The 27,462-nt window shown below is 42.3% G+C and overlaps 1 protein-coding gene across 1 annotated transcript; it reads left to right on the top strand.

Annotated features, from left to right (window-relative positions):
- The first annotated feature begins 417 nt into the window (after positions 1 to 417).
- Positions 418 to 27,462, top strand: ELOVL4 (ELOVL fatty acid elongase 4). Its single transcript, XM_082634152.1, has 6 exons — positions 418 to 861; positions 16,967 to 17,154; positions 18,519 to 18,599; positions 21,717 to 21,888; positions 22,960 to 23,087; positions 25,396 to 27,462. The coding sequence occupies exons 1-6, from the start codon at positions 762 to 764 to the stop codon at positions 25,669 to 25,671; spliced, it is 945 nt and encodes a 314-aa protein (XP_082490278.1). The 5' UTR covers positions 418 to 761; the 3' UTR covers positions 25,672 to 27,462.

Here is a 27,462-nt window from a genome sequence, read left to right as displayed (position 1 = left end):
AGGAAACAGAACCCAAGGGAAATCGAAGTGAATGACAGGTAAGGACCAAAGCACGTCGCCTACCTCAGCCTTCCCCACAAAACGCCCATTCTTCCCTGTCCAGTTTCCTAAGGCGCATCCAGGGTGGATGCGAGGTCACGCGTGGGAAGGCGCCATACTCCTCCGCAGGGGCCCGATGGGAGAGGGAGGCGGGGAAGGGGAGCGTGGAGACCCGCGGGGGAAGGTGGCAAGGGGAGGCCGCGGTGCCCCGCTCCCCAGACCACGCGTAGAGGGCGAGGACGAGGGATGCGGGGCGGGCAGCGCCCGCTCGGCCCCGGCCCCGCAGGCCCCTCCCCGCCGCAGTATCCCTGCGCAAAGTCCCCGCGCGCGGGCGGGAGGAGGGGCGCGCGGGTCCCTCCTCCCGCGCGCGGCCACGTGATGCCGGCCGAGGAGATTGGAGCGGCGGCGGCGCGCGGCGGCAGACGGGTGTAGCGCTGGGCTCTCACGGCAGGATCTCCACCTCCTCCTCCTCCTCCTCCTCCCCCCGGCAGCTTTGACGGTACCTTCTCCTCCGTCCGGCTCGTCGCCGCCGCCGCCGCCGCCGCCGTATCCCCGCCGCCGCCGCCGCGGCGCCCCGACGTAGGGGAGAAGACGCAGCTGGGCCGCCGCCGTTAGAGGGGTCGCCGGCTGCCGCTCGCTCGGTCCGCCGTCGCCTCGGAGGTCGATCCTCCCGCGGGGTCTCCGCTTCCTCCTCCCAACGCCGACTCCCGCTCACCGCCGCGATGGGGCTCCTGGACTCGGAGCCGGGCAGCGTCCTGAACGTGGTGTCCACGGCGCTCAACGACACCGTGGAGTTCTACCGCTGGACCTTGTCCATCACAGGTAAAGCTCTCCATCCTCGCCTGGCTCCGCGGGAGACACCAGCCCCCGGCCTCGGAGCGCCCGGCCCGGCAGCGCCCCCGCCCCCTGCGGCTGTTGGGGTGCTGCGGATCCGAGGAGGTGCCGGGCGCGGAGACCGCGCTAGGGCACTGGTTAATCTGATCCGAACGTTAAGTCTTCCCCCTCCCCTCGACGCTTGCCCGGTTTTCCTCTGAGCTTCCACCATCTCTCGTCAGGTTCTCGGATGCAGGAGCTGGCATTTCAGATGGAGTCTGTGCTGCTGAGAGCTCGGCGCAGGCCCGCCCCACCCTGTGGTCCCACATCTTCCGAGCTCTGACAGTTCTCTGTTGCACAGGGATCATTTTTAACATTTAGCAACATTCCGTCGGTGAGATGACTCGGGAGGGCGGAGGGCCCAGTGGTCGCTGTCCTTTTGCTTCTTTTGGCCTCCTGGTTGCTTTGACACACCTGCTAATATGTTCTTGTCTAGCTCGTCCATCTAGAATATAATTTGGAATAAAAAGTCAAAAGCCATTGTTCGGCTCCTTGAACCTTGGAGGAGGTTAGTTTCCAAGGCTTTTTCAACAACAGACAGGCTTGAAGTGATTGTCTGTGGTGGCTTTGCGCAGTGCAGTGCGGTCAGGGGGAGGGGGAAGGTTAAAACACCGGGAAAGAAGGAGAGGATCTTTAGGAAAGGGGGTCTCTACAGCAGCACCTAGAGGTGGTCCCAGAAGCCCACACGTATACAGTTGTCTTAAATTGGCAAACTTTTCCCTTTCGGTGTTGCAGTTTGACAGGGATCGTTAGTTGGCTGAGCTAGGCAGCTTTTCTAAGGGGAAGAGTTGTGCTAATATGTTATTTTTATATTTTACCATTTACTTTCTTCACTTACTTCAGTTACTTTTGGGTTTAAAGCATTTACAGGTTTTTGAAATAAACACTTAAGCTAACGGGATTTTAGAAATGATCTTATGTTTTGCCGTTTCCAGTCTTTTTGCAGTATTGCCCTGCAGCCCAGCAGCGGCGGAGGTTAACATTACTTGTTAAGACTGTGCCTCCCTTCCCAAGGAATGGAAATATATTCCTATAGTTTGGTGTTCGTTGTTAGAATCAATGGGACAGTGGTTACAGCATGAACACAGTACAATACATGGGATATATGTCGTGGAAAAAAACGTGTGCTGGAATTATTTATGTGTGAGACAAAATGATTCTTGGGCATTGATATGGCTTTAACTTCTTTAGCAAAGTGTATTCTTTTTCAGAAGATCTCAAGTTTGACACTGAGAAATAAGCTACTTATTTAGCTGTTGCACTTGCAAATGGTTAAAAAGCACTTTTTAATGGAGCCGTTCCTTTTTAAGTCTCTCTTCTATGTAGTGTACGCTGAGGTTATGCTGCTGTACCTACAAAAACTGGGAAAGATGTATCCTTCCCTTCGTCTCTGTGATTTTGGTTATTTAAACGTTGCATCAGGGTTTCCCACGACACAATTGTACAGAGCTGAACCTCAGGCAAGCTCTTTGTCAGATAATTGCACTTTGCCTACTTCAGAGTTCAGGCCTCGTCAAGGTCCTCAAATCTCCATATAACCAGCCACACCCAGGAGTTCTCATTCCTGTCTGTCTTCCCCTCCTACCTCAGAGCGTTCCCACCTCTGGCGTCGCAGAGCAATTGACAGCAAAGGTAGACTGTGCCTTTCTGTGATGGTGAATTCCTTCCTAATGATGCTTGTATAAAAAAAGTCACAAATGAAACGGGAAGCTTTGTGCACTTGCCTCATGTGAAAGCTGTCCAGGAGCCTGTGAAGGGCAAATACTATAATATTGAGGGCCAAGCCGGAGTAGTGAGAGTAGCCACTAGAACGAAGTGACCTCTCACCAGCAGATCAGAGGGAAGGTATTCACCCATGCTCTGGCTATCCACTTACGAAACCTGAGACTGCTTCCTTGCTTTCTGTAATGAGCTACCTAGTGTAGGTAGATGGTATTTCTTAGCCAACTTAGAGGCTTAGTGGGTTCTACCTTGCTGCTGTGTAAGAGGGCTATTTCAGACTCAGGCAGAATAGGTCTGCCCCGTTTCCTTTCACCCTCTCACCACACACCCCCCCTTCTTCTGTGCTCTCCGGTCTTTGATTCATTCGCACTACTCTGATTCCAAGAGGATCTCCTTGCTATAGTTTCATGAAAATCTGGGTGAAGGAGTTTCAAAGTAGAAAAGTAGCTTATGAGATGAGGCTGAAGAAGAAGTTGATGAGTCAGAGGGGAAGATAAAAGTGGGCAGAGAGAAAGATGGTGTTGAGAAATAGCGATGAGTATGGTGAAAGAATGCAGATCATTCAGGGAGAGAAAGAAATGAGCAAGGCTCTGTGCCCTTGAGTGCTTTCATCCTCACACTGTAGTTGTGTGCTTCTTTGTTTCTGTTTTATCAGTTCATTAAATACTTCTCTCCACTGAGGTTTCTGCCTAAGTGTAAAGTTAAGTGTAAAGTTTTCTGCCTAACTCTTATCTACTTTGGACTTTCAGAACAGGAATAGTTACACATTTGTAGAGTACATTTGATGAGCCCAGAGATTTTTGCCCTAGGGCAGTTTCTGCAAAAATACCATTTTGCACTGTTATATCAAATGGTGGTATTTTAAAATTATATATATATATATATATATATATATATATATATATATATATATATATTCATTGGCTGCATTGGGTCTTCATTGCTGCACACAGGCTTTCTCTAGTTGCGGTGAATGGGGGCTGGTGGCTTCTCTTGTTGCGGGTCATGGGCTCTAGGCTCACGGGCTTCAGTAGTTGCGGCATATGGGCTCAGTAGTTGTGGCTCACGGGCTCTAGAGCGCAGGCTTAGTAGTTGTGGCACACAGGCTTAGTTGCTCCGCGGCTTGTGGGATCTTCCCGGACCAGGGCTCGAACCCATGTCCCCTGCATTGGCAGGCAGATTCTTAACCACTGCAGCACCAGGGAAGTCCCCAAAATGGTGATATTTAATAAAACACATCCAAAGCAATGTATAAAAATTGGGCTTGGGCTTCCCTGGTGGTGCAGTGGTTGAGAGTCCGCCTGCCGATGCAGGGGACACGGGTTCGTGCCCCAGTCCGGGAAGATCCCACATGCCACGGAGCGGCTAGGCCCGTGAGCCATGGCCGCTGAGCCTGCGCGTCCGGAGCCTGTGCTCCGCAACAGGAGAGGCCACAACAGTGAGAGGCCCGCGTACCGCAAAAAAAAAAAAAAAAAAAAAAAAATTGGGCTTTTCATAGACACATATCTAGCAAATACAGAATATGTCCCATAGTGTATAAACACAGAAAGTATTACTTTTACTACATCATTAACACTTTATACATTGGAGTCAAAACTTTGAAAGAGCTGTACTTTTAGAAAAACAGCAAAAATAAATTTTCCCTTCTCTATATTATATTTTTAGGTATTTTGAACAAGCAAGTGAGTCTTGGTTTATAATATATAGGAAAGTATGGACTGGTATAGGACATTTTTATACCCGTTGGTGGCATGAGAGTAGGTACTCTGATGCCATTGTGTTTTTTTCACTTTATGCGCACATTAAAATGATTAGGACTGGGGTCCTCATCTAATCAAGAAGAATTGTATGTAAAATTTGAAAACCAATGAGTCTTAATATCCCCAACTTATAAATACCCATTTGTACCTGAATTGTACCTTATATTTTCTGTTGCATTTATTATTTTAATAAATACTTATTAGTACCATTTTGTGTAACTGACATTAACATAGAAACATCCTAGAAAGTTAGTAGCCAGCATGCCCACAATAAGGCCAGATGTCTCTTGAGCTACCATATTTCTTTTTGATCATGTTTTTTTTTATTATTTTAAACTTTTTATTTTATGTTGGAGTATAGTTGATTAACAACGTTGTGATAGTTTCAGGTGTACAGCAAAGTGATTCAGTTATACATATACATGTATTTATTCTTTTTCCAATTATTTTCCCATTTAGGTTGTTACGTAACACTGAGCAGAGTTCCCTGTGCTATACAGTAGGTCTTTGTTGGTTATCTATTTTAAATATAGCACTATGTACATTGACCACATGTTTTTCTTTTTTTTTTTTTTTTTTTTTTTTTTTTTTGAGGTACGCGGGCCTCTCACTGTTGTGGCCTCTCCCGTTTTGGAGCACTGGCTCCGGACGCGCAGGCTCAGCGGCCATGGCTCACGGGCCCAGCCGCTCTGCGGCATGTGGGATCTTCCCGGACCGGGGCACGAACCCGTGTCCCCTGCATCGGCAGGTGGACTCTCAACCACTGCGCCACCAGGGAAGCCCCAACCACATGTTTTTAAACAGCCACTGTTCTTGGAGTATGTTTGTACATGCATGTGTGTTTGGTGGGGGACTTTGACGCTGCTCTCTGTTCACAAATATGGCACCCTATACTTGGGTGAAAAATGAGTGTCTACTTGGGAGTTGAAGTTAGAGCGTGAAAGGCCCGTCTAGCTGGCCTTGCCCTCACTTTGGAGGGGCAGAAGGGAGAAGGGGATGAGTAGTTCAGGAGGAGGGAGGCCTCCTGTGGGATGATGATGAAATTCAGAAGCTAGGCTTGTATAATCTTTCCTTCTTACCTCATCACCTGCCACGTGCAGGCACAGTTCTGGGCTCCGGGGAGAGAATGAGGGCACTCGGTCACTGCCCCGTGCAGCGTACGGCCATTCCACCTTCCTTGGCATCATGGCCTGAAGGCAGTGTGATCGGAGTCAGAGTCAGGCCTAGCTGGGGCCGAGGGAAGGTCAGAAGATCGCTTCTCTACCCTCCTCATCTCCACTTCTACTTGCACCGCAGTCTTGAGTCATGAGAGGAATGTACAGGCTCTGCCTTTAGAGTATTTTAGCTGTTTCACCACGTGAAGTTGATGTGGATACTGTTGGGAAGAGTATTTGAAAGGTCGACTAAGGAAAGGGGTGTCAAAACTAAAAACCCATGGAAACTGGGAATGAGTTTGAGGGCCAGTGAGTCAGCCTGGCGTGCTGAAACTGGGGGCCCGTGGGAGGGGATGTTTAACTCAGCTCAGATAGGTAGGGTCTGTCCCACAGATTGCTGGGCCCCAGAGGAGCTTGGGTCTTTAATATCGTCTATTATAGTTACGTTGGGTTTGTTATTTGTCACAGTTAATGTAAAGTGTTTTATCTACGTTATTATCTAAAACAGGTTTTTTGTTTGGCCTAGCCTGGAAACTCACTTACCATTTTCAATGTTTCTTTGAGAAAAGACATTCTGAGTTCTAGGCAGTTAATTAAAGCCAAATATGTGGAACGTCTCCATCTTCTAATGTGGGATCTCCCCTCGGCGGCATTTTCAATGAGGTCCTGGTCTTATCTTTCTTTCATAACCTCCCTGAAGCCTCTAGGAGGTCCATTTTAGGGTTGTTTGTTTGTTTGTTTGATTCTTGTTACTTTTTCCCTCACCAGCGGTTTTTGGTGGCAGACTCCTGGATTCTAATGTCTGATGCTCTTGTCCATTCCCCAGCAGCATGTAGCATAGCATCCAATCACAGATGGAATTCCAGGAGGGGAAAACAGAGCAAATTCTAAAACTGGTGTCAGGACACAGTTTTATACAGTTAGATTCTTTGGCTTAGGGAAACAAGGTTTTAAGAATTATGTAGATAGTTATATCAGACAGTGCTTTTGTGATCTTAAGCGCCACAAAGAAGTTGGTCATCCTTTTAAAATTCGATGTTTTATTTTTTTTTTGGTCCTATGATAATGTCATTAGTGAATGATTTAGTATTATTAACATAAGTATTATTTTACATTTATTGAGTCACATTATTTTCAATTAGACATATATTAGCACATACAGAAGAGTTGGGTAACAGAATCATCTGTCTTTTCTCATGCTACATGGCTGTTTTTTCTTTTTCATTATCAGGACGTTTTTCAATTAAGGTGCTGTTGTTTTATTTTCCCTTAGAATGAGAATGTGTTAGAATATATATTTAAAAAATCGGGCTTCCCTGGTGGCGCAGTGGTTGAGAGTCCGCCTGCCGATGCAGGGGACACGGGTTCGTGCCCCGGTCCGGGAAGATCCCACATGCCGCGGAGCGGCTGGGCCCGTGAGCCATGGCCGCTGAGCCTGCGTGTCCGGAGCCTGTGCTCCGCAACGGGAGAGGCCAAAACAGGGAGAGGCCCGCGTACCGCAAAAAAAAAAGAAAAAAAAAAATCATATGGGTTTTGACTTTTAGAAAAGAGAAGGGAGGAAGAAATACATGGCCTTTCAAAACCAGTTTCCAGCTCTCCTTTCTAACTTGGTCAGTCAGCAGTTCCCTGCCCACAGATGTGCAGCTCTAGCCAACTTGGATAACTCACCCGTGAGTAAAACGTGTGCACGTCTGCCTTGACGTCCCTTATCACACCGCCCTTGCCTTTACTGCCCTTTCCCCTGGCTCCTGCCACACGTGCCCTTCACCAAGACCCTCCCGGCTCAGTCTCCCTCCCACACAGAGCCTTTCTCCGTCGTGGTATCCAGAGCAGCTCATTGCTGCATCTGGTCCCATCATCCTAAACAATTGCTCATGTACATCCTTGTGCTGTTCCTTCTGGGACTCTGTTGTCTTGTACTGTTTTAACCTTCATTATTATTAATCTTTTCACTTTGTATTTTTCTCCCCAACACTAGGAAGTGCCCATACATTTGTTGATTTGATACAACCCTCTTAATCCAGTATAATTTCAAATAGTGATATATTCTGGTTGCTAAATACTAGTAAGGTTTTGGACTACACTAAATTACAGAGAGTCTTAAAAATGATCTTTACCCTTTTTAAAGGTAGTCATCACTTCAATTGATGTTGACTAAATTTAATGAAGGAATCAAACCATTAAATCACTTGGCACGAAATACTTTCAGGAGATATAAAATCAGATGTAATTCTTCCTCTCTCTTCGTGGTCTGTGCAGAAGCCTTGTGATGTGTGTGGGAGTGAGGAGGGCAGCGTGGTGTAGGGAATGGAAGGGGTCCTGGACTGGTGTTCAGATGACCGAGGCTTCAGTCCCAGATCTGCCGCTAATTAGCCGAGAGAGTTTGGAGCTGCCCCTTTGCTTTTCCAACTCAACTTTTTTCATCTCTTAATTGAGTTGAATTAGGTAATCTCTGAGGTCTCATCCGGCTCTTAAATTCTGGATACAGATGGAACTTTAAAAAATGCTTTAAATAGGTAAAGCAATTTCAAACAAACATATATTGATAAGTAATTGGAAAACCTCATTCTGTGCAACAATGCCAATCTTTTCCAACAAGACCGTTACTAGTGCTGCCCAAGTAGTGAAAATAAGAGATTCATATTTAGTCCCTTTCACTTTCTCTTATCTGCTCCATAGGAACTAGTTAAAGGAATAGAAAAACAAAGGGATACAGATATTTAAGCACCTGTTTTGACATAGCATTGTGCTTGTTGCTATGATTCTGTACCCGTTTAATGATCTACATGCTCCTTGAACAACCCAGAGTTAACTGTGTTGTCAAAAATAATAACAGGAACATTAGAGAATAAGTGTATTACTCTGCAGGTGGTTTCATGGTCTTGGGCATGGTCAAGGGCAAATTATTACATTTTTACATGGTCTTGGGCAAATAATTCCTGATTCTTTGGGGCTCATATTTCTACCTGTACAATTAGAAGGTTTGAGACTACATGTTCTCTTAAGGCCATTTTATTGAATCCTTGTAATAGCTCCTAAAACAATGGCTTAGATAGTCTAAACTTAATCTTACTTTATATTTTTTTCTATAAAACATAAAAATTACTGATGGTAGTTTTTCTTTAATTTGGTTTAACTCTTCTCTTGGGGCAGAGGAGGATTTAGTGGTTTGATTATTGTCAGTAATCATGGCAATGCTGACACGTACTGAGCTCTTATTCTGTGTCAGACACTATACACGCAGCGTCTGATTCCTCCCGACAACCTTGTCATCACCCGTAAGGCCAGAGAGACTAGGTAACTTGCTGAGGCTTATTCAGCTGCTGAATGAGGAAGCTGGGGTTGTCAGGCTGCTAGTCTGACTTGAATGCGCATATCCAGAACCTAGGGAACTCCTCTAGGTCAGGAAGAAAAGGCCTGGAAGACATCGAAGGGCTTGACTCTTAGCAGGAGGGGCTCAGATGATCCCTGACGTAGGACACACCTGCGTGGAGGCGTGGGTGCAGAGGGAGCGGGATGCAGCGGAAGGAAGGACTCTGCGGTGTCCACGTGTGCTGGGAACTCTCCCGTTTAACCATCGCCCATCAGCCCTGTGAGATGGTTATTATTTCCTCATTAAAAGGAAGAGGGGAGGGCTTCCCTGGTGGCGCAGTGGTTGAGAGTCCGCCTGCCGATGCAGGGGACATGGGTTCGTGCCCCGGTCCTGGAAGATCCCACATGTCGCGGAGCGGCTGGGCCCGTGAGCCATGGCCGCTGAGCCTGCGCGTCCGGAGCCTGTGCTCCACAACGGGTGAGGCCACAACAGTGAGAGGCCCACGTACCACCAAAAAAAAAAAAAAAAAAAGAAGAGGGGAGAACAGTTGACTCTCCATCCATAGCATCTGTCACCCACCCCATGGCTTTCAAAACACCTTACTCTCTTGGCCCTCACAACATCATTTTCTCTTTTTCTTCCTCTCTGGTTGCTTCGCAGCCACGGATCCCACTCTTCCCTTAAGTGTCCCCCAGGGTTCAATCTTTGTTCCTTTTATTCTCTCATTCTATGCGCTCCTTCCCTTGTGACCTGAACTTCTGCTGGGGTTCTCACTGCCCGTGACTCCCCTGTGCGTCTGCAGCCCCGGCAGTCATCTGCAGCTCCAGAACCTACTGGATGCCTCCACTTAGGTGTCCCATGAGTGCTTCAAACGCAAACTGTTTAAAAATGTACCTGATCGGACTTCCCTGGTGGCGCAGTGGTTAAGAATCCACCTGCCGATGCAGGGGACACGGGTTCGAGCCCTGGTCTGGGAAGATCCCACATGCCGCGGAGCAACTAAACCCATGTGCCGCAACTACTGAGCCTGCGCTCTAGAGCCCGCGAGCCACAACTACTGAGCCCACATGCCACAACTAATGAAGCCCGCATGCCTAGAGCCCATGCTCCGCAACAAGAGAAGCCACTGCAATGAGAAATGAGAAGTCCGTGCACCGCAATGAAGAGTAGCCCCCGCTCGCCGCAACTAGAGAAAAGCCCGCGCGCAGCAACGAAGACCCAGTGCAGCCCAAAATAAATAAATTAATTAATTTTTAAAAAATGCACCTTATCATCTCCTTCCAGATCTGCTCCTCTTCCTTTATGCTCTGTCCTGGATCCATGACTTTACCATGTGTGCCACCAGGCAAGTCAGAAATCTGGGGGTAATCCTGAACTTTTCTTTCACTCTCACCTCTCATGTCCATGTCAGCCACCACGTCTGTAGATTGTGCCCCTGTGACTTTCATATCTGCCTATCTTTTCCATCACCAGTGCAGCCCCCGAATCCAGGTTTCCCTCATTTCTTGCATTATAGTGGTCTCCAAGGCTGGCTGCCCATCAGCATCACCAGGGGAACTCTGAGGTCGTGGTGCTGTCCCCCGCCCAACACACACACACAGATGTTGATTCAGTAGATACTGGGGTGGAGCCTAGGAATCTATATTTTTAACAAGCAGATGATCTTTCTGTGGGCAGCCTAGCAACAGACAGATACCTGAGAACCACGGATCCAGCTGGTTTCCCTGCCTTTCCCCTTCAGTCCATCTCCCACCGCCTCCGTCATGATCTGCTAAAAGCCGAACGTGGTCTCCTGTTTCTAACCAATGAAGCATCTCCCCAGGATCTACAGGATAAGTTCCAGCGTCTTCAGCATAGTTTGTGAGACTCTCCCAGGTCCGATCTGACCTGTAAGTCTCTGGTCGTTTCCTGCCGTCGTTCCTTGTATACATGCTCCACCTCAGGCCTGCTTAGTTTACAAAATAAGTGCTTCATCTCTTGATTTGGGGCTCTTTATACGTATGGTTCTCTCTGCAAGAAAGCCTTCCGCCCTCCCTGTCTGCTTGGCAAGTCCCTTGTCTTTTCTTCAAGGAACAGTTCAGATGTCAGCTCTGGAAGTGGCCCTCGTCGCCTCTCTCCTGTCCTGCCACTGTCCTCAGACTGGCCTCTGACATTGCTGTCATCGTCCTGCAAAGCAATTGATTTTTCATGTCTGTCTCCTCTAATAGCTGGCAAATTCTGAGCGGTCAGGGGCCAAATAACCTGTTGCAAATCACTTAGCTCAAAAGGGATGGAGCGTCTGACTTGAAAAGCTGTTCTATATACCATACTGGATGATTTTCAGATATAAATCAGGTAAAGAATAAAAGACTATTGGTGGAGGGTGTTCAAAGGAAGCCCCACTTCAGATGGACCATTTTTCCTCCCATTTTAAAAATAAAGGTATAATTTATACATGATAAAATGAACTCTTTCCGAGGATCAGTTTGTGAGTTCTGACAAACGCATACAGTTGTGTAACCATTCCGTGGCCTTTTAACATGGATAAAATTGTGTGATTGCTGACCAGGCTAATGTTTGTAAATAAATCAGTCCCACTCGGCATGAGCTTTATGAGACAGTCACAATGTTCTAAAAGGAAACTATTTACTGAGAAAGAAGTTAACTCTTAAGGGTCTGGAAGGTTAAGGTAATGTGTCTTATTAGTAATTCTTATTATTGAAATAAAGTGTCTTGCTCCTAAATTTGATTTGCTATAATATTTAGCTTTAGGTTTGCTTAACTTTAAAACTCAGAGAGGCACCTCATTACCAAGGGAGACAACTTTTCTACTTACAGAAAAAGAGACCTCATGGTTAGAAATTTTCTGAATTTAGCTGTAATTTATTTCCCTAAAGCTCTTCTCACTGGTTCTCTGGCAATAGAGCATAAATCTGATATCTCTTTAGTATGTGATGAGGCCTCCTATTTTTCAGGCTAGACATCCTTGGTCCTTCCCCAGCATTTAGTGTCATGTCTTCCAAAGCATCACGATCCTCGACCAGGTCTGCCAGATGCACCACCCTTGAAAGCGTGAGCCTTGGTTTGTTTATCTCTTGTCCTTCTTTCTGCTAAGGGGACTTTTGTAGGTCCCTCATGTTTTCTTTCTCCTGAAGGAACATGATTGATAGGCACAATTCTATTTGAAAATTTTCTTTAAACCTATAACTTAGGAAGAAATTGATGGGAGCATTTCTCCCTTAGAATGAGTGGGCATGGTGACTGAGTGGTCCTGGAGGAGCTGTTGGGCTGCAGGAGGCTTTTGCTCCACCTCCTCCAGCAGGTCTCTTGGCCTCTCTGCATCTCATTTTTGAGATAAAGGGATCATTTCTAAATCTAAAATTCTACACATCTAATTTAGATCAAGGCTTCCATGCAACATGAAAGGCTTAAAATTGTTAATAAATAGGCTCAAAAATAAGAGCAAAATCATCAAGATACAAAGGCATAGACCTGTTGATAAACATATTAATAATATAAAATATAGAAAGAAGACAGTTTGGCAAACAGATCGACTGGAGTCCAATTTATATTTCTACCATAGTGATTCCCCCACACACCCACCAAAAAGAAGAGCTTTTCAAAGAGAGAATTCCCAAGAGTGTTATGTGAAACCCATTTGAATCTCGGTATTCCTTGATGACAGAATTTTGACTTCAGTGGTGGGGGGAGGGATAGGGTTTCAACAGAAGTTTTCTTTTTTTTTTTTTTCCTAATAAATTCATGGTATGGAATCCCACCCATAACTGTGTAGGATTAGGGTATTGACAGTGTACCAGAAATATATCTTCTTTTACTCTACTATGCGTAATCTACATTTGGATTCAGTGTAACTCAAATGAATAGAGGATTTAATTTACTTTCAAAAGGTTATTAAAAAAATTAAACACTAAACTCAGGAGGAGAGGTCAGACTTATGGTTACCAGAGGTGGAAGGTGATGGGACGGGGCGTTGGAGGAAGGTGGTCAAAAGGTATAGACTTCTGGTTATGAGATAAGCACTAGGGGCTCGGTGTACGACGTGAGGACTGTAGCTAACACCACCGCGTGGTATATAGGAAAGCTGTTAGAGTAAATCCAAGAGTTCTCATCACAAGGAGGAAAAATGTTTTCCTTTTTTTCTTCTTTCTTTTCTTTTTATTTTCTCTATATGAGAAGATGGATGTTAGCTGAACCTTGTGGTCATGATGTCACAGTCTATGTAAATCAAACCATCATGCTATACGCCTTAAGCTTAAACAGTGATCTGTGTCAATTGTTTCTCAATAAAACTGGAAAAAAGCCAAAAGAAAAAAGCAAGCAAGTGCACACATCTTTCTTAGAAGAAAGGCAACATATAAAAAATGTCATTTACACATTTGTGTTAATGAAAAGCTGGATAATTCATTATTTTATATAAAAGTTCATTATTAATATAAAATAGGTAAAGCTTCGGTACTCGTGGTTTTTCTTTACTGTCCTAATCTGCCATCACTTGTTTTTGGTCCAAGACCTGGGGGACTGTTTAGTAAAATGGTGAATTTTCATACCATCGTTTGATACTACTGTGACCTACTCAGTCCTTCTTTTTCGTGGAAAAGGGAACATGTAAAAGAAGTGTAGGCTATCTTGTCAGATAGAAATAGTAATGCACACAAATTCAGAAAGACACAGATAACTGCAAAGACATGGAGAAATTTCATGCAAATGTTAGCACAGAGTGGAAGTTGCTGTTGTACTGTGATTCACGTTGCTGACAATGACTACAACTTCTGTGATAATCATTGGGGGTGGAATTTTTGAGAGCCCTCTGACCCTTGTGAACTGGAGGGCTGATGTGAGATGGATATGGTGTGAAATGTCGCCTTTTATAGGCTGGACATAGGGCTCTGTTAAGTGGTTGTCAAGGGACGGCATGACTTGCATTGTTGGGTGTTGTGTTTTTTCCCTGGAGAAAGCAACGTGGTAAAGACGTTGAGCCCCATGGAGCACACATGCTCTCAGTACTGGGAGGAGGTGGTGTTGACTGACTTCAGGTTAAAGCTGTGAGCTGACGTGGAGGAGGTTTGGGAAGAGCTGTGGGAAAGGGCTGCTGGGCTCTGAAGAAACCTCGACTATCAGTAACTATACTGTTGGGTTCACTGAAAGGATAGACACTAAAGGACTAATATGAAAAAAAATGATCTCCTCATTTATTCATCAAATGAATGTTCAGGCGCCTCAGCAGGCCTGGTAATACAAGAGCGAGATACCCAGCCCCTGCCTTGAGGGAGATGGAAGTTTAAGGAAGTTTACAGGACCGTGTGATGCCCTGTAAGGGAACACACGTGCGGGGACTCTGGCCGTGAGAAGTGGGTGCCCTGGCCAGCGGAAACTGCCTATTTTCTCCATCCAGTTTTCCTTACCTTCAATTCCATTCTCCCTCCTAATTGTTATTTTAAAAAGTAACCATTTTCAAAAGTTTTTTAAAAAAATCCCAAGGGATCCCCTAGTTTTCTGATACTCAAGGACGGTCCATGACGCTCTTGGCGTAGAGTCAGTTGGCACTTCCTAGAAAATGCAGAATCTTCCTAAAAATGGGCTGTACCCTGAGCTGCTGAGTCAGAACCTGCATTGTAACTGTGCCGCCAGGTAATTCTTCTCCTCATTAAAGTTGGAGAAGCACTAATCTAGTTCCCCTTCATCTCTCCATCAGGAGATGAGGGCCGATTATGCCCTTAAGGTCCTACGCACAGCTGCAGAGCTGGCACTGAAACTCAGCCCGACTGTTTACTGATGGAGCCTCCTGTGCCTTCTCGGATACGTCTGCTGCTCCTTATCTGCTCCCCTCCACCTCTTTACCCTTCTCTTGGCCTCTGTCAGTGCTTCATCTTATCAGACCTTCAGCTTCTTACTCGTGTCTCTTTAAATACCTCTGGTGAGTGAGTTACTCATACTGTGCATCTGAAAGAAGGAGCTTATTTATTTATTCTTGATTTAGGGGAAAGTTTGGCCCCATTTCTCTAGTTTTTTCCTGCTTGCTGCTCAGAACTGCCTTTGAAGTCAAGAGGAATTCTGTGTGTATAAGAGTAAGACAGGGCTTCCCTGGTGGCGCAGTGGTGGAGAGTCCGCCTGCCGATGCAGCGGACACGGGTTCGTGCCCCAGTCCGGGAAGATCCCAAATGCCGCGGAGCGGCTGGGCCCATGAGCCATGGCCGCTGAGCCTGTGCATCCGGAGCCTGTGCTCCGCAACGGGAGAGGCCACGGCAGTGAGAGGCCCGCATACTGCAAAAAAAAAAAGAGTAAGACATAATCCGTGATGTCAGAAATTAGAGTCTCCTTACAGGGGAATTTATCTTCCTGTCTTTGTTACATAGATTCTCTCATAACAGAGTCCTTTTGCTCTTTGTATCCATGGGAAAAGCAGCATCTGCCCTCTCTCTAGTTTGTGGATGGGGGTGGAGACCCTGGCAGCTCCTTCTCTAGTGACCTGAAGTACAGCCAAGCTGTAGGATTTAGGGGGTTTGTATTAGGTTTTTTTTTTTTTCTATAATATAGAAAAATAAAGATCTAAGTCGATGAATACCCCATGTTTTAGGTTGGCTTTTGGCATAGAAAGATATGGTCACAGAAGAATAATATGACGACAGTAAAGAAAAGGGAACAATCACTGGTAAGACCATAGTGGCACAGTGCCTTCAACAAAACTCAGCCCCCCATCTTTTAAGTCACTCCCTCCTTGTAAGAGGATTACTGTCTCTCCTGTCTTTTAAGTACTTTAGTTTATTTTTAATTTAGAATATGTTTTGATTTGAATGACAGAACCATAATTTCCATGGATAGACAGAGAGTAGGCCTCCTCTGTAAACGATAAAGTAAAATCAGTTTTTCTGGGTTTTTTGTCATTGTTGTTGTTTTCATATGTGTTTTTTTTCAAGTCACTATCCCACCCTTCTAACAACTCTTATTTTATAGAAACCATGGTTATTGTGTCACTCCCCAACTTCGGAAGCTATGTGATTAAATATTTTTGTATTTGTGTTTCATGTCTTGTATCTTATTTTCTGTTGACAGCATATAGAAACAGACTAATTGATTTTTAGGTAAAGTATTTTGAAAGACAGTTAACTTACCCAGAGCTATTTTGCATATATAGTTTTAGTAAAAGTGACAGTTTAAATAGGGGGACATTGTAATGAGCAATTAAGTTAAATTCATTTAGGCTAGGTTTTACGAACTGGCTGAAAGATAAATTTTTTTTTTTACTTTTAAAAAATATATTATTTTCCTCAAAATAGAACATAGAAGTGTTTTGCATTACCAAGAATAAGCTAGACATTAGATTCACAACCTTTAAAATGCTGTTTAGCTTTTAGAAATATAAAAATTAACTTCAGTGTCCTTTTGTAATGTAAATTTTTGTCAACCTCATATTTCATCATGCTTCTCTTAGAAATGTTTTATTTGTGGCAAAATTCTATTATAAATTTGATGCAGGTTTGCATATTTGAATTTTAAAACAGTTGATTCATTTTAAATGAAATAATGTTACATTTTATATATACACACACACACACACACACACACACACACACACATGTAAGGTAAATGATTTATAGCTTTAGAGAAAAGTACTTAAGTTGGTTATATTCATGGGAAAAAAGGTAGACTCATGTTCTCAAGGAAAAAGAAAAATGTCTTGAATATGTGGTTGCTTTTTAAATGTTATAGAAATGTAATGATCTCTAACTTAATCCTCAACTTAATACACATATAACTCTTGTCTTCAGTATCCAGAAATATTCCGGGGAACGGCTTCCATGCTCCAGACCTCTTCATTTTACTAAGTTTTTCCTGCTTTTGGCATAGGATGGAGCAGCTTCCAAACTGTGCTAATAAATTTCAGATGTAAAACATATAACGTGTGCCTTATGTAATGAAACTTCATTTTCAAAAGGTACTCCCAGGAATTGGTCTTGTTTCTTTGGTTTTTACATCATGTATTTTTGTTGGGCCTCTAAGAATCTATGTTTGGTCAAATTAAGAAAACTAAGTTGAAACATTACGCTTCCTAATAAGTCCATTTTATAGAACATTATTGTATAAGGAATTTTATGTTCTCTCTGTAGATAAACGTGTGGAAAATTGGCCTCTGATGCAGTCCCCATTGCCTACGCTTTGTATAAGTACCCTTTACCTCCTGTTCGTGTGGCTGGGTCCAAAATGGATGAAGGACCGAGAACCTTTCCAGATGCGTTTAGCGCTCATTATCTATAATTTCGGGATGGTTTTGCTTAACCTTTTTATCTTCAGAGAGGTAGGTTTACTAAAGTTCACTTTATAATTCCCCAGGTCTATTGCAAATTAAAAAAGGAGAATGTGTAAAACTATCATTGTAATGTTGTGCCCTAAGATAAGTGTTAGCTACTCTAAGATTAAATTTTATGTTATTGACAGTTTTCATTTTTGCGGTACGCGGGCCTCTCACTGTTGTCGCCTCTCCCATTGCGGAGCGCAGGCTCCGGACGTGCAGGCCAAGCAGCCATGGCTCACGGGCCCAGCCGCAGATGTGGGATCCTCCCGGACCAGGGCACGAACCCGTGTCCCCTGCATCGGCAGGCGGACTCTCAATCACTGTGCCACCCGGGAAGCCCAGACAGTTTTCATTTTTGGATAACAAAAATATGAAACATATATAAAGTGTAAGATAGTTGTTTAAAGTGGGATTTTGAAGCAGACAGACTGGATTCTAAAATAACCCTTACTAGCTTTTCTGACACTGGAAGTTATTTAACTTTTTTGAGATTCATTTTCCCCATCTGTAAGATGGGCATAATACCTAACTTTTAGGGTATCAGAGATAAGTGAGATAAGTTTTACCTAGTGTTTGGAACATATTAAGCACTCAGTAAATAGTTGTAGCTATATGTTTATAATTCTTATTCAGCAATTTCAGGTTTGGTAACTGATGAAAATATGCAGATGTAAAATACCGATCTCAGGTTTAAATCCTATTACATAGTGTAATTGTATTTCATGTTGGAACTGAAGTGAGTTAACTGTTACACAGCTGTTGCTGCTAACCACTGTCCACCTTTCTGGGCAGCAGCAAATTCTCCATGGCATTTTGAAAGAAAATCCTAAAGGCTGGGTTGGCACAGCCATTTCTTAAGTTGTAAGAGTGAAAGGAATTTGTTTTCCAAGAGACTCCTCATTAGCGTTCTGTATGAACCCAGGGTACTGGACTGGTGATGCTAGGAAGAAGAACAGCATGCTCCTTTTAAAAAACCTTTCTTTAATTGACAACTTAGCCTACAGAAGCTCAACTTCATAATTGGATACTTTACCCAATTTGTTAGATGCAACCCACTCTGGTTCAAGACTAGAAATCCGTTCAACTTTTGCTGCATGGTGAATCACAATTTCTCTTAATATTATGAGGTAGATAGTCTCTGTCTCAGTCCAAATGTCACATGTCATTTTAAATTTAGATTTCAATTTTAAAATAAATTGACAGATAGTAAATTTTAGAAATTCCAACATATTAAATGTTTAATGCATTGAAAAATTTTAAGACAGTATTGCTTTTAAAAATATTTTGGAAGTTTGCATATTGTAGGTAGTGCTTATAAATGCTGTATCTACTAAAACTTTACTCCAAATATTATTCCCTTTTTCCAGTTATTCATGGGATCATATAATGCAGGATACAGCTATATTTGCCAGAGTGTGGATTATTCAGATAACGTTCACGAAGTCAGGGTAAGTACCTTAAAAACACTGTTAATCAGTAGAAGTCGGTTTAATATCATAGTCCCTAGACTGTGAAAAACATTCTTCAGTAGAGTGTAAAAGTGTACTGGATTGTTTCGAGTCCATAAAGCTATGCTTTTTTTTAAAAGTACATAATCGAAAATCTGTTTTCATCCCTCCAGTATCTTCTCTCATTTGGTGATGTGAGAGTGAAGGTGTGTTGGATTAGTAAAACGCAGTACTCAAAAAAATTAAAAAAGAAGTTCCGTGTTTAGTATAAAGATGATATTTTAGATTTTTGGTTTTTTTGGTCAAGAATAGAAACTCTAAGAAAGTTGAATTCATTTGTTAAGTCTGAGGAAAACGAACGTCTTATAAACTATGTAATGTTTAGTAAATTAAGCATAGCACTACCTGTATAGGTATAAACTCAGTTTTTATCGTATTTGCAGAAAAGTAGACTAGTAATATAATGTTATCATATTTTACTTTGCAGTCACCTACATCAGTAAAATTACCATTTTACTCAAGTCGAAGAAACAGTAAATTATCTTATTTTGTTAACTATTTATTGAACTCCTCTTGTGTACTATGGTTCATATTAAACATTACATATACATAAAACATATTTATATAGCATATATAACATATGTTATATGTATATGTGTGTTTTATGTTACATGTAATATATGTATTAATATAATTTGTAATAGCTGCCCTTGGAAAAAAGTAGCTCTTTAGCATCGGAGTTGGACAATATAAATAGCAGTATTCATCAAGACCCAGCACCAGATTGCTTTAATGCAGTTATTATTTTATGTCTCTGTCTTCATTTCCCTGTTAGGAGATATAACGTGCCGATGAATGAAAAATCACCCCTTTTGGTTGTCATGTTGGTTTTATTCATTGAACAAATGTGTATGGAACATCTGCTGTACGCAGATAGTGTGAGGGGCCCTGGGGACCCAGGTGGAAAGGCAGATAGGATCCCTGCCTTTGTGGAGCTGACATTCTAGCAAAGGTGGGAGAGGCAGACACTAGTCATGTAAACAAATGGTTAACAAGAACCTAAGACCCGTGATGCGACTGAGAGAGAATGAGAGGAGCCCCTTTATATAGATTTGTTGGCTATGGTAACCCTGCTAGAGAACCGTCTCCCTGGGTGGAGCGCTGACTCTGGTCTTGCTCAGGTCAGGGGAAGGAAAGGGAAAAGCGCTGGACTTGCTTTCTCTGAGGAGTGAACTTAGGTAAACCCCTTGGACGAAACAACATGCTAACATTTTGGGGATAAAGTTTTAAAAATACCACTCTGGGGCCTCCCTGGTGGCGCAGTGGTTGAGAGTCCGCCTGCCGATGCAGGGGATACGGGTTCGTGCCCCGGTCTGGGAGGATCCCATATGCCGCGGAGCAGCTGGGCCCGTGAGCCATGGCCGCTGGGCCTGCGCATCCGGAGCCTGTGCTCCGCAACGGGAGAGGCCACAACAGTGAGAGGCCTGCATACCGCAAAAAGAAAAAAAAAAAAAAAAAAAAAAAAAAATACCACTCTGGTCATTGTGAGCCTACCATCCTGGCATGCATAAACAGTCAGTTCTTTAAAAATGGAGCTATTGTGAGAACTGAAATCAAGTAGGAGAAAGAACCAGAGTGGCAGCCGATTGCATTTGAAAATTTCCTGGCTCTCTCCTCCTCTCTAATATGAGATGTGGCAGAATAAGTGTTTTACCCAAAGACTCATTTTTGTATCCATTGTTAGGTAGCCAAGAAGGATCTCTTCACTTTGATGTAGCTATTCAGTTTACAAACTAAAGAGAAGGATTATTTATTACTATTCATGAGTTGTGGCTAATTCAGAGGCCCAGATGGGGGGAGAAATAAGACATTATCTCTTCCCTTCTAGATAACGTTTGCTGCACCAAAATGTTATACTTTAAAGTACTAACATAATAGTGAATATTAAATATAGTGTTGCTGTGAGAAATCCCCTATTTCAAGCCTATTTTGAAACAACTTTCTCATTTTCAACAATATTATTACTCAAGCAAATTCAGTAAATAATTCTCAGTTTGTAAATACAATACTATTTTTTCTTTGGCTTTTCTCTTTCTTCCTTGCCTACACTTTAAAATTGTAATTTTGTTTTTCAAAAGCAAAAAGCCAAACCCAGACAAATAAAAACCCATGGCATCCAACAGGTGCAGGTATAAAATGAGGAAGGTCTCTATCAGCTCTGAAACGCCTAAGCCTGGCTGTGAGTGAATCTGCCAAACCCCTGACACACAGAGGTGTATGAACAGATTTCAGTTACGTACCGCTGCCTTTGGTATTTGTACATAGGATACATGTCATAGAAAATACTTGACATAAAAAAGATGAATTTAGGTTACTATTTTAGTAGGATTCTTGGAAAATATTTTAAAACATATATACAGAGGTCACCTCTCACTGGATCCTTGGATCTTTAATCTCAGCATGTCATGTAATCTTTCTGCACCATCTGGTGTCTTAATTAGAGCCCAGGAAAAGAAAAGACTTATTTATGTAAGCAGGATTATATTTATGACCTAAGAAATTTTGTTGTGTGTGTTTGTTTGTTGCAATTTATCATTTTAAAGATTTTACTGCCTAATAAAAACTACTGTGATTAAGTATTTTGTTGCATATGTTAAAGTGAAAGAGAGAGAAACAAGACACTCACAGAGCCCAGTTGATACCCAAGCACACTTGCAAGAATCTCTGAGGTATGATATAGGCTAGGCATGAACAAGTGAAATGCCTTTACAAAGTAAATATCTCCGTTTCTCTACCATGTTGAAAATCATAGCAATGTGAAAGTGTTTACAGCTCTGCATTCAGCAGTTGGGTACCGGTGACATCCAGCTATGGAACAGACTGAAAATTTTCTCTGAATTGTTGGCACTGTGTAGATACAGATTTGGGCTCTTTCTTTCCCATTATTTTCCCTGTGAATAGATGCCTAGGTTTCACACCCACTTAGACAAAAATGATTCTATGCCTCCTACGTTTTGTGCAATGAAGATTGTTCAGGACTTAGAATGTGTAGAAAACCATGTGATAGTGTCATTCTGGTGTTTGTAAAATGCTTTTTTTTTCCCTTTCTTTCTACAGATAGCTGCTGCTCTGTGGTGGTACTTTATTTCTAAGGGAGTTGAGTATTTGGACACAGTGTTTTTTATCCTGAGGAAGAAAAACAACCAAGTCTCCTTCCTTCACGTATATCATCACTGTACAATGTTTACATTGTGGTGGATTGGAATTAAGTGGGTCGCAGGGGGACAGGGTGAGCATTTTCAGAAACATATCCCCAGGTAGTAAATTATGTAAATATGGAAGATGGAAAGTACTGAAAATTTGACTTGGTCTATAATTTAATTTTCTTTTTCATGGTTAATTATTTCTGTGTTAATTTCACTTTAAAGAAATTTGAAGAAAGTAAAGCTTTAGCTTTTTATCTGTGACTACTTTCACCACTAAAGATTTACCCCAGAGATAAGCATAAATGAATCCCAAACATAGCAAGTTATATTTTGATAGGGAGCAGTTCTAGTGGTTCTAATCCAGAGGATACCAAGATACAGCTACTCAATCTGAAGGCTTTGTCTCTTGTCCAAGCCCAAAGCCCACTCCTGCTCTCAGATAGGCCCACATGCACCTGTTGGTTCTTACTCAAAGGAAATTGTGTGTAGCCTTCTTAGTGTTGAAGAGAATCTGAATTCACAGTTTGGCCAAGATCTGCCTCCAGCTTTCAGATGCCTGTACATTGGAGATGAGTCACATCATTGAGCTGTAAACAGACCATTCCTCTGATGGGGACCCAGGGTACAAGTCAGTATATAATAGTACAGTTCACCTTGCTACCTTCCATTTAAAACTATTTAAAAAACTAAGAAATAAGTACTGTCTTGGTACTATTTTGTTGTAGCTATGTATATCAGCACATGTAAAGGCAATAATGAAACATTTACAAATCTGCTTAAACAATTATATGTACCATGACTTTTTTTCCCCAAGAGTAATAGAATGCAAAGTAATACTGGCAATAGTTCTGTATTGGGGCCTACTTAAGCCACTGGAGTACCCTCATTTGAAAACTTGCCACTTCGAAAGTCCTTTGCATTTGAAGGACACCCTTTTTTATTTATATGGTAGAAGCCTGAGTCTAAACTTTAAAAATACTTGGCATGATCTGAAGAGAAGGCTTTTCCATTAGAACTATTGTACAACTTTTATTCCTCATCTGTACTTAAGATTAAATGTTGGAAAATAATGTAGATTCATTTATTTTATGTCCAAATGGTTTATCACCTAATACAGGTTTCTGTATCTTGTAATTACCTCTGTTTTTCTAAAGCATTTTTCGGAGCCCAGATGAATTCCTTCATCCATGTGATTATGTACTCATACTACGGGTTAACTGCCTTTGGCCCATGGATTCAGAAGTATCTTTGGTGGAAACGATACCTGACCATGCTGCAGCTGGTGAGTTAAGTGCTTCTAAAGTTTTTTCTGGTGAAACCCTGAGAATGTTTGAATCTAATTAATTGTAAAGTGCTGAGTCATTTTCGGCAATTTTCTGTTACCAAGTCGACTTTCTCTGTGCTCCAGCTATAGGAGTGGAGGCTGTTTGGTTCTGAACTACCTGTTCATAGCCCTAGTGGTCGTGGCCACTCATTTTTTAAATGTCCTTAAAAGACCAGACTCAGCTCTTGTCTAAGAGAAATATCCTTTAAACATATCTGTGAAATGGATGAGTAAAGACCTAAGCCCACCACAAAGTACACAGACTCCTTTATGATTAGAAACATAATCGAACTTCTTTCTTAGACTTTTTTCTTTCACTTAAAATGTACCTACCGCCTCTCTTCATCCTGCCCTGACATAAATTTTCTGTTGTCTATTCCATTGTTCCATCCTTGTGAACAGATCCCATACGTTTAGAATATGAAAGTTGTGGGAAAGGCACAGAGCCAAGGAAGGGGTGGGGAAAAGGCAGGGACAAAGGGGGACTTCCCTGGCGGTGCAGCAGTTAAGACTCCACGCTTCCACCCCAGGGGACGTGAGTTCCATCCCTGGTTGGGGAACTAAGATCCTGCATGCCTCGTGGCACGGCCAAAAAATTAAAAATTAATTAAATTAAATTTTAAAAAAGGAAGGGACCAAGGACCAGAGAACTCTTAATTCCCCGACACACAGTCCTTAGAGAGCAGAGCTCGGTATTCTCAAATGCTAGTCTTCAGAGCAGGCAGTTCTCAGCATCGACCCCCAGTAGGACTTCTTGTAGCATCTGGGTGCATCAGTGCAACCTTCCAAGCTAAGCACTAGCCCAGTAACCAAACTGGAAATCCAAAACCAACCTGGTAGCTATTCTTAAGCCTTGGAATTCATTATAATTTGCTTTAATCACAGCGTGTACACAGTTTTATCAGTGGAATCACATTTGGAAACATTATTCATCTCTGCTTTAAGTTTCTAAACAATAGGCTAACCAAACAGGAAGCACAACCTTTGGGAAATGCTGGGTGTGCAGGACTCATCTGTAAGTAAAATGCTATAGGAAGCTTCCTCCAGTTTTTGTGTAAGCCGTTTATATACTTTGTGTAATTCATTTCTCTTAGTAATTATTAGATGGTCCCAAGAAAATGAGGAGGTGACAAAACTCATGTGAACTCTCCATCTCTGCTTTGCTGGAGCTCACACCTGACTGTCCTCTAGCGATGCCACCCCTCACACTCACTCTTCTTCCGTGAGGCACGTCCTAAAAACCATTGTGAAATCAAAAGTTCTTAAAATCTGGATTTTGCCATGGAAAACTTTTTAGTTTTTTAGTCTGATAGAAATTTGGGGCTTACATGGGATAAATTTCAAAACTAATATTTAATATAGTAATTAATATTGATAATGCCGTCCTTTAAAGAGAAACCACAATTGCCCTTTCTAAACAGGATGTTAATTTCGTGAAGGGTAGTGTATTTCCAAGCGAGAAGTTCCCACAACAGTTAATCGTGTGTGTTAATCTTGTAAAAAGCTAACCCTTGTTAGTACCATGGAATTCATAACTCTTATGTTGAGAACCATTCACTCTTTTTACACTTATTCTCAAATATCTACAAAATTTTACCAAAAACTCTTAGTCTTTAAAGGCTTGTGTTCCTTCAGATGCATATTTACCTGTCTGCTGTTCTGTAAGAAACAAGTAATGAACTATTTTGATAAGCTCATTTTTAGAAGTATATGTACCGGCTTGCTGACAACTTTGTGGAAAGAAATCAGTCTAAAATATGGGAGGAAAACAAAAATTGAAGAGCCTATATTACCGTTACTTTACTCTCTTAGGCCATTGATATGCCCTCTCATTAGGTAAAATTATTCAACATTATCCAAAAAATAATTCCTTGAACCCAGACACCAGGCCAGGGGCTCGGGAATCATGGAGACCAACGCAGAGCCCCGCCCTCGGTTGTACACGAGTGGAGAGGTGGACAGTCCAGAAGTCAGCAGATGCAAAAGACATAATTCCTATGAAACGAAAAAACCCACACAAAGCAAAACCCTTCGGTTAAAGGGATGGAGGTACCCTCTGGGTGGAGGTACTTGAGTCTTACCAGGAAGCACTAGCTGAGGACATGTCATTTGAGCAGCAGCCTGAGTGAGGAGGAATCAGAGAACTCTTAAGCCTTGGACCGTGGGGCGACAGCGTGGGCCTGGCTTAGCCACACAGAAGATGCTGAGGCCGTGACGAGCTGTCTGCTGCCCACGGTAAACGTACCTGCGCTGTTTTGTTTTTCAGGTTCAGTTCCACGTGACCATTGGGCACACAGCGCTGTCCCTTTACACCAATTGCCCATTCCCCAGGTGGATGCACTGGGCTCTCATCGCCTATGCAGTCAGCTTCATCTGTCTCTTCCTTAACTTCTATGTTCGGACATACAAAGAGCCTAAGGAAGCAAAAACTGGAAAAACAGCTGCGAATGGTATTTCCGCCAACGGTGTGAACAAATCAGAAAACCACCTAGTGGTAGAAAATGGAAACAGGCGGAAAAACGGAAAGGCAAAAGGAGAGTAAAGTGAACTGGGCCTTACCTGGTGTCGACAGCGAGGAAGCTCCCACTTCACATAAGATTTCAGGGAAACCAGAAGTAAATGAGGGTTTGGGGATGGGGAGAAAAAGACAAACGTGCTCTATGTATTAGTAACCTTTAGATTGAGTAAAGTGTTAAATACAACACCCAGATGTTTTATTTATGAAGTTTTTATTTTAAACATTTTTTTATTAGCCTTGATGTTGTCAGACCAAAGCAATCATCACGTGACTTTGGAGGCCCCTCCCCCTGGTCATATTCGTGTGTACAATGTATGAGAGTTTTCATGTCTCTTCATTCTTCAGACTGATAATCACAGAAACATGGTCTTTATGCCTTTTTTTTTGGCTAAATTGCTACTTACCTACTGATGAAAATCAGTTACCTTCCATCTTCTGGTCCCAAACTGGAAATGCAGGTACTTTAAAACGTGCACATTGGAATTCATTTGCTGACTGGAGTGGTCAAATCTCTCCACCTCTAGTCTGAAGATACCCTTTTGGTTGGAATTAAATTTTAAAAATCTGATGGTCTCCGTAGACTCTTAGAGTCTTGATGATGATGGTGTTGGTGAAAATAAGAATTACAGTAAAATCCTGCCCAGCGACTCAAAGGTCACCGTGACCTGCAGCACAAATCACTGTGGGAAACAGTTTTTGTGATGAAAAGGCAGCCTTTCAATACTCCTGTTACGACCAGATATATATTATAAACATTAAGATTATTGTCTGGTGGGAACATGAAACAACTCATGTCTCTATTAGTAACATCATAAAGTAGTTACATTTATGTGCTGTTAGAAGGGAGTATGTTGATTTTTATCAGGCTTTCCTTGTTTTGATTTGTGGCTGTTACCGATTTTTCATATGTGGAAATATACCTACCTCTTCTGTTGGAAAAAACATTTAAAATTAAATAAATTTTAATTAAAAAATCAAGGAGTCCTCTAATGTAGATTTTAATATTAACTTTCAAATTCACTAACACTGTTTTGTGTTTTTTTACAAGTAGTGTCCAGCAGGCTTTTCTGTGAAACTACCCTTCTCTTTTAACGTGTTTAATTTTGGAGTGATATTTTTCTTGTGACCAAGTTGCAAGATCTTATTTGTAACTAGATATGAACTGTAAACCCATTTTGGTGCAATATTCTTGACTCCTTGGTGCTAAAGATCATTAAATTCAGTGCTTGATTGTTACAAAGTGTTCATTGCTAAGACATAAAATGAACACAAAAGTGAGAGTAGCCAGAATCAGAAAATTAAATTTGCTATTTACAGATGAAGTGTTTCATGTAATATAAAAAAGACAACTGGAAATTCACTAGGAAAGAACTTGCACCCTGTCTTATTACATAGGTTAAATTGCTAGTGGGTATTGCACAGGGATCATTCGAGAAAATGTGACCAAAAAAAAAAAAAAAAGGCATGAATATTTCTAAGTATAAGTATCTTTAACATGTCAAAACTGCATGTGCAGGAATGTAATGCTGTTTGTGCAGAGTATTTCAGAATATTTTGTAAACCAGAAAATATTTATTGTGCATTAAAATTACACTCTTTCCCCCCAAGGCATGCAGACATGAGAATTACAGAAAATTTGCAACGCATATAATAGTTTGGTCTAAGAGGATTCAACACTTTTGTTTTTGCTGCTCAGTGTGTAATGACTAGAGATTTGTAAATCTTTGTGAACATTCTGTACTGGTTCCCCAGAGCTATTCATTCCCTGCTACTGATTTCAGCACAATAAATATACTACTGCTGTAGGAAAAATGA

Source organism: Mesoplodon mirus, assembly GCF_964341445.2.
Source record: "Mesoplodon mirus genome assembly, chromosome: 10".
Taxonomy (NCBI): domain Eukaryota; kingdom Metazoa; phylum Chordata; class Mammalia; order Artiodactyla; family Ziphiidae; genus Mesoplodon; species Mesoplodon mirus.
Note: the sequence above shows the minus strand (reverse complement) of the source record. Positions and strands in the feature narration are given on the sequence as shown.